General features: G+C 40.2%; 1 protein-coding gene across 1 annotated transcript in view; it reads right to left on the bottom strand.

The window, feature by feature from the left end:
- Positions 1-14,873, bottom strand: part of ARMH4 (armadillo like helical domain containing 4) — a 153,357-nt gene that overhangs the window by 125,062 nt on the left and 13,422 nt on the right. Inside the window, exons 3-4 of the mRNA XM_047767440.1 lie at positions 10,406-10,636; positions 4,896-5,108 (exon numbers count right to left, since the gene is read on the bottom strand). Coding sequence (XP_047623396.1) covers positions 4,896-5,108; positions 10,406-10,636 — 444 coding nt within the window. The remainder of the gene's footprint in view (positions 1-4,895; positions 5,109-10,405; positions 10,637-14,873) is intronic.

The raw sequence follows: 14,873 nt of genomic DNA on the forward strand, positions 1-14,873 counted from the left end.
TAACGATCCGGCGTTGCCGTGAGCTGTGGTGTAGGTTGCAGACGCGGCTCGGATCCCGCGTTGCTGTGGCGCGGCCGGTGGCTACAGCTCCGATTCAACCCCTAGCCTGGGAACCTCCATATGCCGCGGGAGCAGCCCAAGAAATAGCAAAAAAAAAAGACAAAAAAAAAAGGATATCGGAGTTCCTGTCGTGGCTCAGTGGGAAGAATCTGACTAGTATCTATGAGGACGCAGGTTTGATCCCTGCCTCGATCAGTGGGTTAAGGATCCAGCATTGCCATGAGCTGTGGCATAGGCACAATTCAACGCCTAGCTTAGGAATCTCCATATGCCACAGGGGAGGCCCTAGAAAGACAAAAAATAAAAAAATAGAAAAGGATATCAACCTAAACAGAGATCATGCCCAAAAATTAGCTTATGTACAATACACACACACACATATATATATACACGCACACATACATACACATATATATGTACACATACATGTAATTTGGCCATTATTCAATTTTGAATTAATATTTGGAGCCCTTTTATGTTCATATTTCAAAGATGCTGAATACAGCTCTAGAATTATGCCTAAAATAAGTATAATACACTTTTTTATCATCCTGAAAGCATTTATTCCCTTAAAAAAAAAAACACAGGAGTAAAGTATATCAGGCAAGGTGAAAGATAAACCTTTATCTCCCTTGAAACTCCCAAACTGCATATTTGCTGACAAGGTAGAAGACTTGCCGAAATAGGCACAAGATGGTGTGCACTTATCAAAGCAGGCTTTCGTCAATGCCGGAGATAGGTAAACACACCAAACTTTTCCCACTCGACTACCAACGCACATCCCTCAAGTGGGTATTCCAGAGGCAGAGCAAGTCTGCCTTCAGAGCCAGCTGGAAAACTCCTCAGAAGCAGCCCTCTTAGTATGTACTGAATTTGTATTCCCCCCCCCAAAAAAAATTATATATTTGAGTCCTAACCTGTAGTACTAATCAATGTGAGCTTATTTGGAAACAGAGTATTGGCAGATGTAATCAAGTTAAGATGTAGTTATTGGGAAAAGAAAGACAAATACTATACGATAATCACTGATATTTGGAATCTAAAATCTAGCACAAAGAACATATCTACAAAACAGAAACAGACTCATAGACAAAGAGAACAGACTTGTGGTTGCTGAGGGGGAGGGAGTGGGACAGACGAGGAGTTCTGAGTTAATAGATGTAAACTATTGCATTTAGAGTGGATAAGCAATGAGGTCCTACTGGATAGCACAGGGAACTATATCCAGTGTCTTGAGATAGACCATGATGGAAGACAGTATAAGAAAGGGAATGTAGATAAATTCATGACTGGGTTACTCTGCTGTATAGCAGAAATTGGCACAATATTAGAAATCAACTATACTTTAATAAAAAAATGTAGTTACCAGGATGCATCCTAATCCAATGGTTGATGTCCCTATAAGATGAGGAAAATGTGGGCAAAGAGCAGAGGCATTAAGATGGAGGCAGAGACTGCAGCTGTGCTGCCACAGGGAAAGAGATACACGAGGCACCAGAAGCTGGAAGAAGCAAAAGACAATCCTCCTCCAGAGGCTCTGGAGGGAGCACGGCCCTGCCTACACTTTGATTTCAGACTTCTAGGCTTCAAAAGCCCAAGAAAACAAATGTCTGTTGTTTTAAGTCACTCAGTTTATGGCAGCTCTGGAAAACTAACACACTCCTTTAGTCATTCTGTTGTAGAGACACGAAGGACATGACAATAAGACAGGGGACCAAGGAGATACAATTTTTAGGCTCCTTGGGCCATTAACCATCCCTTAAAGGATAAACATTCAGCAATTTCCACAAAGGCTCTTGCTCCATGGAGCTGTGGTTTCTAACAAGAGCAGGTCTCTCATCCACACCATCTTGAGAAAAATAACCCCATTCTCTGGAGAAGTGCCCCATCCCCTCATGGGAAGGGAGATGTTAACATAACATACGGAGAGTTTAATAATATAATAAACACACACCTAAACTGAAGAATTGTTCATTTATCAACACATCACAGAGATTCAAACTTGAAAGTTAGGTAACTTGATGTCACACAACTCTGTTTTAGGCAGCAATAAATTATCTTCCTCTGGGTACAAGGCTGTGGAAGAAGAAAAATGCTTCATCCAGTCAATGCCTCAAGATGCACTTATATTCATGGACAAGGTGGAAAAACAGGCATTGAAAATAGAGGCTTCCTTTGGAGTTTCTGCTGTGACTCAGTGGGTTAAGAACCTACATAGTGTCCATGAGGATATGAGTTCAATCCCTGACCTCACTCAGTGGATTAAGGATCTGGTGTTGCCATGGCTGTGGCATAGGCCTCAGCTGCAGCTCCGATTCAACCCCTAGCCTGGGAACTTCCATATGCCGCAGGTATAGCCACAGAAAAAGGGAGAGAGAGAGAGAAAGAAAGAGAGGGAAGGAAGAAAAGAAGGAAGAAAAGAAAGAGAAAGAAAGAAAGACAGAAAATAGAGGCATCCAATACAATCTAGTAGGTTTATTAATTTAATAAGTGACTCACTTCTGCTTTCAGAGGATATTTGGATGAACCAGTATAAAACTAGTTGTGATATTATTAACATATACTAATTTAATATAAATTGTATTCCCTAGTATTTAGGAGGAAAGGTGTGCTCAATTCAAAAATCTTGTCTTAAGCCCAACAACATAGCAGAAAGAATATTTTTAAACCAAAAATGTCTTTTGTAAGCCTCAACAAGGATCATAACTTAGATCAAAATTCACAAGATATATTCTCAAAAAGAAGCTAGAATTGAGCTGTGTAGAAGAAAAAGCTCTAAAACTCCAGGACATCTTAGGAAAATTAAGAAAATTCTCACACATCTCAATACAACTGCCATCATCTACCAAATTTAGAAAATGATTGCAGTTTCACAAGTATGGATTATTCACAATTTTTTTTCTCTGATTAAAATGAGCCCTGCCGGGTAAAGCTGTCATCTCAAACTCAGGTTAATTTGGGGAAACCTGGTCTTTCCAGATGGCGTCAAGGAGAGAAGACAGCTAATATGAGACTACACTCCAAGTTTTTATCTTAATGTGGAGTGCAAGAGCTGTCAGCCTCTGAGCTTGCTTTGATCCATTTCTTAAACCAGCACTCTATGGAATCCACACAACTCCTAAAATGTCATGTTTTTCCATCGGAAAACTACTGCTATTACCCTGAAAGTCCTCAACAGTCTGCTGCAAACCTGGCTGAACTACCTGTTACAGAATATATATATATATATATTTGTCATTTCTAAGGCCAAAACCAGTGGCATATGGAGGTTCCCAAGCTTGGGGTCTAATCAGAGCTTCAGCCGCCAGCCTTCGCCACTGCCACAGCCACAGCCACACCAGATCTGAGCTGCGTCTGTGACCTACACCAAAGCTCACGGCAATGATGGATCCTTAGCCCACTGAGCGAGGCCAGGGATTGAACCCGCAACCTCATGGTGCCTAGTCGGATTCATTAACCACTGAGCCACGACAGGAACTCCATAGACAATATATATAATAACAGCACATCCTATGTTTACTGCATTAAACACATGGCTACCTGAGTGCCCAAAAGCTTACCTATCTTCTAGATGAGTATAAGAAACTTCACTACAAATCTCTGGACATTTTGCATGTCTAGCCAGAAGCTGTTCACCTGCCAAAATTCTGATTAACTAAATGACCCATCATTCTAATTCCAGTCTTCTCATTTGTGGATGTGCCGCTGTGCTCCAAGCATCCTTTTCATGCTGAAAGCCAATGTCTTAGAAAGTAAAATCTGGCGTGAACTTCTCAGACTTAACAGGTGAGGAGACTGCCTCTCTCTAAAACATGGAACATTTAACTCCGAGAAGTAATTAAGAGAGAATGACCCAGCATTAACCACCAGGGCAGGGTTACAAAGACACAATCCACATTAAAATTTCCACCCAAGAAAATCTGGTGGGGAAACTCAGTTTTTCCATTTAAACCAGTTTTCTCAATCCAGCCTGCACACTGAAGTCATCTAAAGCAACCCTTTACAAATGTTGATGCCAAATTTCATCCCACATCAACTGAATCAGAATCGCCAGGAGAAGGATTCAGGCACAAGAATCCTGAAAAAGCTCCCCAAGGTGATCCTAATGTTCAATTGTGACTGAGAACCACTGATGGAGACTAGAGGTCAGCAAGCTTTTTCCATAAACGGCCATATCATAAATATTTTAGACTTCGGGAGTTCCTATCATGGCTCAGTGAAAATGAATCTGACTAGCATCCAAGAGGATGCAGGTTCGATCCCTGGCCTTGCTCAGTGAGTTAAGGATCTGAGCTGTTGTGTAGGTCACAGATGTGGCTTGGATCCAGCATTGCTGTGGCTGTGGCATAGGCCGGCAGCTGCAGCCAACTGGACCCCTAGCCTGGGAACTTCCATATGCTGTGGGTGTGGCTCTAAAAAGACAAAAAATTAAATTAAATTAAATTAAATTAAATTAAATTAAATGAATATATTAGCCTTTGTGGGCATTTAGTCTCTGTCACAACTACTCAACTCTGCTGCCCTGGCACAAAAGTAGCTACAGACAATACAGAAATGAACAAGGGTGGCTGTGTTCCAATACATGCATTTTATAAAACTTCCACTAGTCACGAGATCTTCTTATTGATTTTTTTTTTCAATCACTTAAAAATGTAAAGACCATTTTTAGCTTGTGAGCCATACAAAAACAGATGGCAGGCTGGATTTGGCTGAGCCATAGTCTGCTGACCCCTGCAGACTGAATACACCACCCCTTGATCTCTTCTCAAAAGCAACATGTGCTCAGTGACTCACTGAAGCCATCCCAGAAAAGCTCCCCTTTAAAGCATGGGTACCTTCAGATTCGAGTTGGTCCAGGCCATATGAGGCAGCTGTATTAACATAACTAATAGCTGGAGCTGCAGTTCTCCTCTCAGAAGATGCCTCAGAGTCGGCAAGCGCTGGGGAACTGCTGGGTGCCTCCTCTGTTATCCCAGGGGGCGTCACTGGAGAACCCAAAATTGGTGTGAACAACTGCTCACTCGGCCCTGTGACTGTGTCCATTACGTCTGCAAATACAAGAGGCATGACTTGACCAAAGATGATCATTATGGGAAATCTCTACATGTGCTTTTAGTTTTTAAGCAAGAAATGACTAATGAAGCCAATATCTTATATACAGTGAATTTGGCACTTAGACCAGCCCCCCGCTTCCCACACTGCATCAGTCTAGCTGCCTGAAGCAAACACTTTATTATCCAAGAAAACATACTCTTTTAAAGAAAATATACTGTCTTAGATCAGAACTTTGTTTTCCAGTTTTAATCTACAATTTACTCTATTGACAGTATTATGGATTTTACAGGATTTTATATAACATATTACCAAAGGTAGAAAAGTTAACAAAAGTTTATTGAAATATACACCAGAGTTGACTTTTAAAGATTAAGTCAAAGAGTAAGAGCTTAGATCTGTAACCAGAATATTCTCAATTTCAAAGCAGACAAATTTAGTTCCAGGTATTCCCAAATCTAGAAATTCTACAATAGTAGTATTTTACAAGGTTGGTTAATCATCATACTCTCCCTTGAGGTAATTTTTTAAATGTCAATTTTCACGCTGTCTACATATTCCAACTTACTGAATCAGAACCTCCTTAGTGACAAAGCCTGAGAAGCTATTTTAAAAAGCTCCCAGGGGAGTTCTCTGGTAGCTCAGCAGGTTAAGGATCCAGCATTGTCACTGCTGCAGCTCAGGTCACTGCTATGGTGTGGGTTTGATCCCTAGCCCCGGAATTTCCACACACCACAGGCATGCCCCCACCCACAAAAAAAGTAAGCCCCCAAAAGGCTATCCACAGTGCAATACTTTTTTTAAAGTAAAAAACAGTTAAAATTTTTTAAATGTATAATTAGTTGTACATATAGACACAGTAAAACTAAAAGAAAAAGAAATTGAGGAAATGAATAACATAAGATTGAGGTTGATGGTTAACAGAGGAGGAAAGGGTTTATTAAATGGGAAGAGTCATGGGGTTATATGTAGGTTACTAACAAGACCCTAAGGTTTTTTTGGAGGGGAGAGAGTGGGGAGGCAGGATTAGAAGGTATTTACTATATTGTTAAAAATAACTCAGTTAATAAGTAAAAGTAGGACTTACTTAGATCAATGATGAGAAAGAGAGACATTAAGTCCAAAAATAATAATAATTAAAGAATAATAGTAGAGAAGGACTGGCACTCACTTTCTCTCATAAAAGCAACAAAATTACAACCAACTGCTGAACAGCCTTCAACCAAATAGACTGCCAACTATCAAAAAAGATATCCACCCATCAGCCCTGAGAAGCCCCAGGCCAAACAATAATCCAGGTGGGAACACACCCCCATCCATTAGCAAACAGGATGCCTAAAGACTCCCCCAGGCACACAGCAGCCTCTAATCTCACATAGAGACAAAGCCCCACCTGCCAGAGGGATAGGAATCAACCCCATCTACTAGTGGGCATGCACCAGCCCCTTCCATCAGGAAGCCTACAGCAAGCCTCCATACCAACTTCATCCACAAGGGGGGCAGACATCAGAAGTAAGAGAGGCTACAACTCTATTGCTTGTAAAAAGGAGATCACACCAAAAACCTATACAAAATGAAAAGACAGAGAACTATAACTCCAGATAAGGGAGCAAGAAAAAAACCCAGAGAAACAGCTAAGTTATTTGGAAAAAGACTTTAGACTGATGATAGTGAAGATGATTCAAGACATTGGAACTAAACTGGGGCAAAGAATTATAAATTACAGCAAACACTGAGCAAAGAAATACAAGATTTAAAGCTTAAGCAAGCAGAGATGCAAAATACAATAACTGAAAAAATTCTCTAGAAGCAACCAATAGCAGAATACAGGAGGTAGAGAAGGAGTAAGTAAGGTGGAAGACAGACTAGTAGAAATCACTAATGCAGAACAGAAAAAACAAAAAAAGAATTAAAAGAAATGAGGACAGTCTAAGAGAACTCTGGGACAACCTTAAGAACACCAATGTCTGTATTACAGGGGTGCCAGAAGGAGAAGAGAGAGAGAAAGGACCAGAGAAAATATTTGAAGAGATAACAGCTGAAAATGTCCCTAACATGGGGAAGGAATCACTCAAATCCAGGAAGCATAACAAGTACTACATAAAATAAAGCCAAGGAGGAACACCCTAAGACACATATTAACCAAACTGACCAAAATTTAAAAAGTCAAAGAGAAAATATCTTAAGTAGCTAGGGAAAAGAAACAAATAATACACAAGGGAATCCTGATAAGGTTATCAGCAGATTTTTCAGCAGAAACTCTACAGACCAGAAAGGAGTGGCACAATATACTTAAAGCAATAAAAGGAAAAAAACCTCCAATCAAGATTACTCTACCCAGAAAGGCTTTCGTTCAGACTTGAAGGAGAAATCAAAAGCTTTACAGACAAGCAAAAGCTAAGAGAATTCAGCACCACTAAACCAGCTTTACAACAAATACTAAAGGAACTTCTCTAGGCAAAAAAGAAAAGGCTACAACTAGAAACAAAAATATTGCAAATGACAAGGCTCACCTGTGAAGACATACATATAGTAACAATAGGAAACCACCCACACACAAATATGCTACCAAAACCAGAAATCATGAGAAGAGGAGGGTACAAATGCAGGACACTGGAGATGCACTTGCAATTAAGAGACCAACAACTTAAAACAATCTTGTGTATACATAGTCTCCTATATCAAAACTTCATGATAACTGCAAACCAAAAATCTGTAATAGATACACACACAAATGAGAAAAAGCAATCTAAATACATCACTAAAGACAGTCATCAAACCACAGGAGAAGAGAACAAGAGAAGGGAAGAAAAAAGACCAACAAAAACAAATCCAAGGAGCTCCCGTTGTGGTGCAGTGGTTAACGAATCCGACTAGGAACCATGAGGTTGCGGGTTCAATCCCTGGCCTTGCTCAGTGGATTAACGATCCGGTGTTGCCATGAGCTGTGGTGTAGGTTGCAGACTCGGCTCGGATCCCACGTTGCTGTGGCTCTGGCGTAGGCCGGTGGCTACAGTGCAATTAGACCCCTAGCCTGGGAACCTCCATATGCCGCAGGAGCGGCCCAAGAAATGGCAAAAAAAAAAAGACAAAAAAAATCCAAAACAGTTAATAAAATGGCAATAAGAACATAGATATCAATCATTACCTTAAATACAAAGGGACTAAATGCCCCAATCAAAAGACCTAGACTAGCTGAATGGATATGAAAACCAGACCCACATATATGCTGTCTTCAAGAGACCCACTTCAGTTCTAGGAACACACACAATTTTTTTTTTTTTTGTCTTTTTGCTATTTCTTGGACCGCTCCCGAGGCATGTGGAGGTTCCCAGGCTAGGGGTCCAATCGGAGCTGTAGCCACCGGCCTACGCCAGAGCCACAGCAACACGGGATCCAAGCCGCGTCTGCAACACCACAGCTCACGGCAACGCCGGATCGTTAACCCACTGAGCAAGGGCAGGGACCGAACCCGCAACCTCATGGTTCCTAGTCGGATTCGTTAACCACTGCACCACGACGGGAACTCCGGAACACATACAATTTGAAAGTGAGAGGATGGAAGAAAATAGTCCATGCAAACGGAAATCAAAAGCTAGAGTAGTGATATTCATATCAGACAAAATAGATCTTAAAATAAAGAATATTGGTGTTCCCTTCATGGCTCAGTGGTTAACAAATTCAACTAGGATCCATGAGGATACAGGTTCAATTGCTGGCCTCAATCAGTAGGTTAAGGATCCAGCGTTACCATGAGCTGTGGTATAGGTCTCAGACGGGCTGGAATCCCTCATTGCTGTGGTGTAGGCCAGCGGCTACACCTCCAATTGGACCTCTAGGCTGGGAACCTCCATTTGTATGGGTGCAGCCCTAAAATAGCAAAAAAAAAAAAAAATTATAAGAGACAAAGATGACATAATGGTCAAAGAATCAATCCAAGAGAAAGATATAACAATTGTAAATATGCATATAACATAGGATCACTTCAACATATAAGGCAACTGCTAACAACCTTAAAAGGAGAAACTGACAATAAGTCCCCCACAGTAATAGTGGGGGACTTTAACACCCCACTTACAGCAATGGACAGATCATCCAGACAGAAAATCAACAAGGGAACAAAGGCCTTAAATGAAGCATTAGACCAGATGGACTTAATAGATATTTAGAGAACAGTCCACCCAAAGGCAGCAGAATATACATTCTTTTCAACTGCACATGGAACATTCTCTAGGACTGATCACATCCTGGGCCACAAATCAAGCCTTGGTAAATATAAGAAAATTGAAATCATATTGAGCATCTTTCCTAACATAATGCTATATGACTGGAAATCAACAATAAGAAAAAAACTGCAAAAAAAACACAACACATGGAGACTAAACAACATGCTGCTAAAAAAAAAAAAAGAAACCAAAAAAAGAATAGTAATATTTTTTATAATTCCCAGGTGATTACGATGATCAATTAGATTTGAAAATTTCACTTCATCTAGATTTGAAATCTGAATGATCATCCAGATGTCTGGAGAGCATGTGAGGGCCTTCCATATAGAAAGGACTTTGTATACATGATCTGAAATCCTCAAAATAATCTATAAGACAGGCAGGCATTATTTAAAGATGAACAAACCAAGGTTTGCAGACATAAAGAAACTTGAGTAAAGCCATAATGCTATTGAGGGCCAAAGCTGGAATTCAAATCCTGGTCCCTGATAGTTTCACCCCCAGGTCCTTGCTGTTTCACCTCCTGGCTCCTGGCAGCCAGAGGTGTCAAACTAAGAGAGATCTCTCAGGAGGCCTGGCCTTTGTGGGCCTAAGAGCTGAGCCACCATAAGTAGATTTTACTTGGGAACTAATCCCCTGTCATTTTTTTTGTTTGGTTTTGTTTTGTTTTTTGTTAGGACAGCACCCACGGCATATGTAAGTTCCCAGGCTAGAGGGTGAATCAGAGCTATAGCTGCTGGCCTACACCATAGCCACACAGCATCCAAGCCACGTCTGTGACTTACACCACAGCTCATGGCAAAGCTGGATCCTTAACTAACTGAGCGAAGCCAGGGATCGAACCTGCAACTTCACGGATACTAGTCAGGTTCATAACCCGCTGAGCCACAACAGGAACTCCTAACCCCTTGTCCTTTTAGGCTGCATCACCTACCTTTCCTGTTCACACTCCAGGTGAGATGTGTGTGTACCCTGGTACCAGGGCCATCTGCCTCAGTCACTGTATTCCTTACCAATGCAGGAAAGATCCACCCCCAGAACAGAGTCCAATTCCCTCCCTCACAGACCTTCCACAGCAGGAGTAACTTCGAAAGATGTAGGCACAGCTGGCTCCCATCTTCTCGGCAGCTGAGTGACACCGGGAACAGCAGCTGCAGGAGAGGGTAACTCCTTCCCTTCCTCAGCCTCCACATCTTCTCTGGCCACCTCGAGGGTGGAAACCTGCTGCTCGTGCACCACTGAAGACAAAGTGGCCTCTGCTTCTTGAACAGCTGTTGTCATTTCTTGAGTGATGATGTCTTAAAAGGAGAGAGACAACATTCTATTTTTTATTTTTATTTTTTAATGATTTTTATTTTTTCCATTCTAGCTGGTTCACAGCGTTCTGTCAATTACAATATTTTAAAATAGACTAAATCCCTATACCTGAAAAAGTCACTATATAATTAATTTTTTTTTCCTTTTTTGGCCACCCCCATGGGCATATGGTATTCCTAGGCCAGGGATTAGATCAAAGTCACAGTTGCGACCTACGCCACAACTGCAGCAACGCCAGATCCTTAACCCACTGTGCCAGGCCAGGGATTGAACCTGCATTCCAGTGCTCCCAAGACACCGCTGATCCCATTGCACCCCAGCAGGAACTTCTTAATTAATTTATTTTTTTAAGTAGGGACAGTTTTTCCATGGAATGAGAAGGCAAAGAGATGGCTCAGAAACAAACTGCCAGTAAATAAACGCTCTCAGTGTTGCTGTTTTCAGGAGTAGTGAATCAATCTAAGACAAAGACATTAATACATATTTTTAAAAAGAAAAATCTACAACAAAACAGGAAGATCAACAACTGAGCTTCCTCTTATGAATATCAACATAATCAGTTTGATCAGAAACAAATTATATACAACTAGGTTCAAAAAGTTCACAGAAGCATTTGTATATATTAATCTTCACATTTGCATAGCTGAAGGGGAATAGGAAGTTGGCAGTTTGAATTAAAGGAATAATGATTACAGGAGTTCCCGTTGTGGCACAGTAGAAACAAATCAGACCAGTATCCATGAAGATGGGGGTTCGATCTCTGAACTCACTCAGTGGGTCAAGGATCCGGCATTGCCATAAGCTATGGTGTAGGACATAGAAGTGGCTCGGATCCTGTAATGCTGCCACTATGTTGTAGGCTGGCAGCCATAGATCCAATTCGACCCCTATCCTGGGAACTTCTGTACGTCACGGATGAAGCCTGAAAAAAAAAACAAAAACAAAAACAAAGGAATAATGATTACAATAACTAACATTTACTAAGTGTCTTTTATATGCCATACACACTCCCTGCGTGATGGTCATTATCATATTTTATTCTAAATATGCTCTTTATGCTAAAGAGAGGTAGGTACAAATATCAACCCATGGAAGCTATACATCATAGTGCTCAAGAGTGTAGGCTCTAGAGCCAATATGCCTGGGTCTCAGTTCTGACTCAGTCACCTACTAACTGTGTGACCTTGAACAAATTACTTAATATCTCTGGGCCTGAGCTTCTTCAGCTATAAAATGGAAACAATATTAGTATCTATATCTCATACAATTTTTACAACGATTAAATTGGATAATACAATATTAGTATCTGTATCTCATAGAGTTTTTATAAAGATTAAATTGGCAATACATTCAGTACATGCCTAGTGCTTAGTAAATATTCAATAAATGTCAGCTACTATTACCTCATCTTACAAACAACTTAGGTGTAGAGAAGCTAAGGAACCTAAGATTACATAATGCCCTTAACCACTGTGCTGTTTATCCCATCAAAAGAGGAATGGATAATCAAGATGTGATAGACACATACACACACAGCAGAATATTATTTAGCCATAAGAAAGGAAATTCAGCCATTGCCCAAGGAACAACTTGGAGTAGCCTTTGTAGAAGTTCTGCATTTGCTTTTAGATCATAAAACAAAATGAAATAGATCTGTGCAGTAGGACATATCTATCAAGAGTCCACTTTCTTTACAACGTTATAATCCCCTCAAACACATTATCAAAGACTATATTTATAAGGGTTAATATTTGCCCCCCTCTTAGAGAAGGGCTATGCAGGAAATTTTGAATACTGAGCCACTGTGAAAACAATTTCTAGAAACTCACTTTTTTTTGGCTTTTTAGGGCTGCACCCTTGACATTCAGAAGTTCCCAGGCTAAGGGTAGAATCAGAGCTGCAGCTTCTGCCTGTACCACACCACAGCAACTCGGGATCTGAGCCACATCTGCAACCTACACCACAGCTCACAGCAATGCCAGATCCTTAACCCATGGAGTTAGGCCAGGGATTGAAACCGCATCCTCTTGGATATAGTCGGGTTCTTAACCCACTGAGCCACACCAAGAACTCCTCATATATTTTTAAATATTAATTCTCAATACTTAGCATATTAGCAAGTCCAGTAACTTATGCAATGAAAAATAACATTCTAGAAATAGCTGAAAAGGTTTTCTCAAAGTTTTTATTAATGACATCATTGTTCTTCCTATTACTTAAAAATATTTTTCCTTAGAAGCAATTTATTTGTCTTAAAACAGTATTTTGCAATATGAGAAGTTCCATTTCTTGGTCCCCAATAAGTCTGGACTACTTTTTTCTTTGAACTGGAGATTTTTACATTTGATGGACTGATAAACTTGGTTATAAGACAATCTTACATGTGCTTCATATTTGCTCTTTATACCATTGTTTAGCTACTTTCTTTTTTTTTCTCCTCTAATAAGATTGCAGATCTCTTGAGAGCCAGGATTCACTGCCCTTTTTGTATCTTCACTACCTAAGACAATGCTATGTTTGCCATAAAGATCCTATATAGTTATTCTGTTTTAAGCAGCACGCACTCTTCACATTGCCCTCATTTTTGAAAATATAATGAACACTTCTAAGAAAAAATATGTCAAAATAAATGTTCACTCCATGGTCGTAGTTTCATGAAATAGCAAGAAATATCAAAAGGGCATAATACTTTGAATAAGTGGCTGCTGTTAAAGAAAAGTAAGAACTAGAAATAGTAATAGGTTGTATTAATGGAAACTAGTATAAGTCTAGTACATAAGAATCATGAATTCAGAGTTCCCACTATGGCACAGCAAGTTAAGGATCCAGCATTGCCACAGTTGTGGCATACATAGATCACAGCTGCAATTTGGATTCAGTCCCTGACCTGAGAACTTCCATGTGCCACAGGTGTAGCCAAAAAAAAAGAACCTTGGATTAAATTGTACAGTGAATAATCTGGAACTACACAACTTAATGCCCCAGGAATATCTTAATGTGTTATGGAGAACTGAAGTAAATTTCTTCTTTGGTCATATTTAATATATTCACAGTCATGTGGACCCAACTCTCATCTTAGAATTTAAAAACCAGGAGTTCCTGGGAGTTCCCACCATGGCTCAGTGGAAACGAATCTGACTAGCATCCATGAGGACACAGGCTCAATTCCTGGCCTCACTCAATGGGTTAAGGATCCGGCATTGCCATGAGCTGTAGTGTAGGCCAAAAACATAGCTCAGATCTGACGTTGCTGTGGCTGTGGTATAGGCCAGTGGCTACAGCTCTGATTCGACCCCTAGCCTGGGAACCTCCATGTGCCACAGGTGTGGCCCTTAAAAAAAAAAAAAAAAAAATCCAAAAACCAGGACTTCCCTGGTGGCCTAGCGGCTAAAGGTTTGGTGCTGTCAAATACCATGGGCACAGCCAAATAAATAGATTTAATTAGTTTAAAAAAATTAACACCAACTTACAAAGTATTTTCTGGAAGCTTCTATGAAAACTTCCAGTACCCTAGGTCTTACAGTCTTTAACAAATGGACTGGATGTGTAAATTTCAGTCTTTCATTGTTTTAATTTCATCTTGGGAACACTTTATAAAATATATTACTAATTTGATATTTTCCATTAATTAGGCTACTTAGCTGAAGTAACAGCTGTACACATTCCAAAACAATTTGGAATGAGCATATGCATGTTACACTAAGTCTTTCCTTCCCCATTCTATTATCTGACTACAATAAAAGAAAAGCATCCATCAGCAGCAAGTGCAAGGATGGTCAGCTCACAACATTCACAGATGGAGAGGCCATGAGGAAGGAGAAAGTGCAGTAACAAGCCAGCAGACAGGATTTATCTGAATTGGTTTTTTTCTCCCCTTATTTCTAAATAAATTTCTTTTAAGGAAAACAAAGTAAAAGAACTCCTATGGTGGAGTTCCTGCTGTCACACAGCAGGTTAAGGATCCAATATCTACGCGGCTGTGGCATAGATCATGGCAGCTATGGCTCAGAATCTATCCCTGGCCTGGGAACATCCATATGCCATGGGCGCAGCCGAAAAAGAACAAAAACAAAAAACTCATATGGTTAATACTATGAAGTATTTACCTGGTAAGAGATATTAGGGATGTGAGTATTTTTTACAACAATGTGTAAAAAGTACCCTGCATCATTAATTAACTTATAGCTAATTTTTTCACATTTTCCTGTATATGTACAT

This window comes from Phacochoerus africanus, chromosome 2 (genome assembly GCF_016906955.1).
Source record: "Phacochoerus africanus isolate WHEZ1 chromosome 2, ROS_Pafr_v1, whole genome shotgun sequence".
Taxonomy (NCBI): Eukaryota; Metazoa; Chordata; class Mammalia; order Artiodactyla; family Suidae; genus Phacochoerus; species Phacochoerus africanus.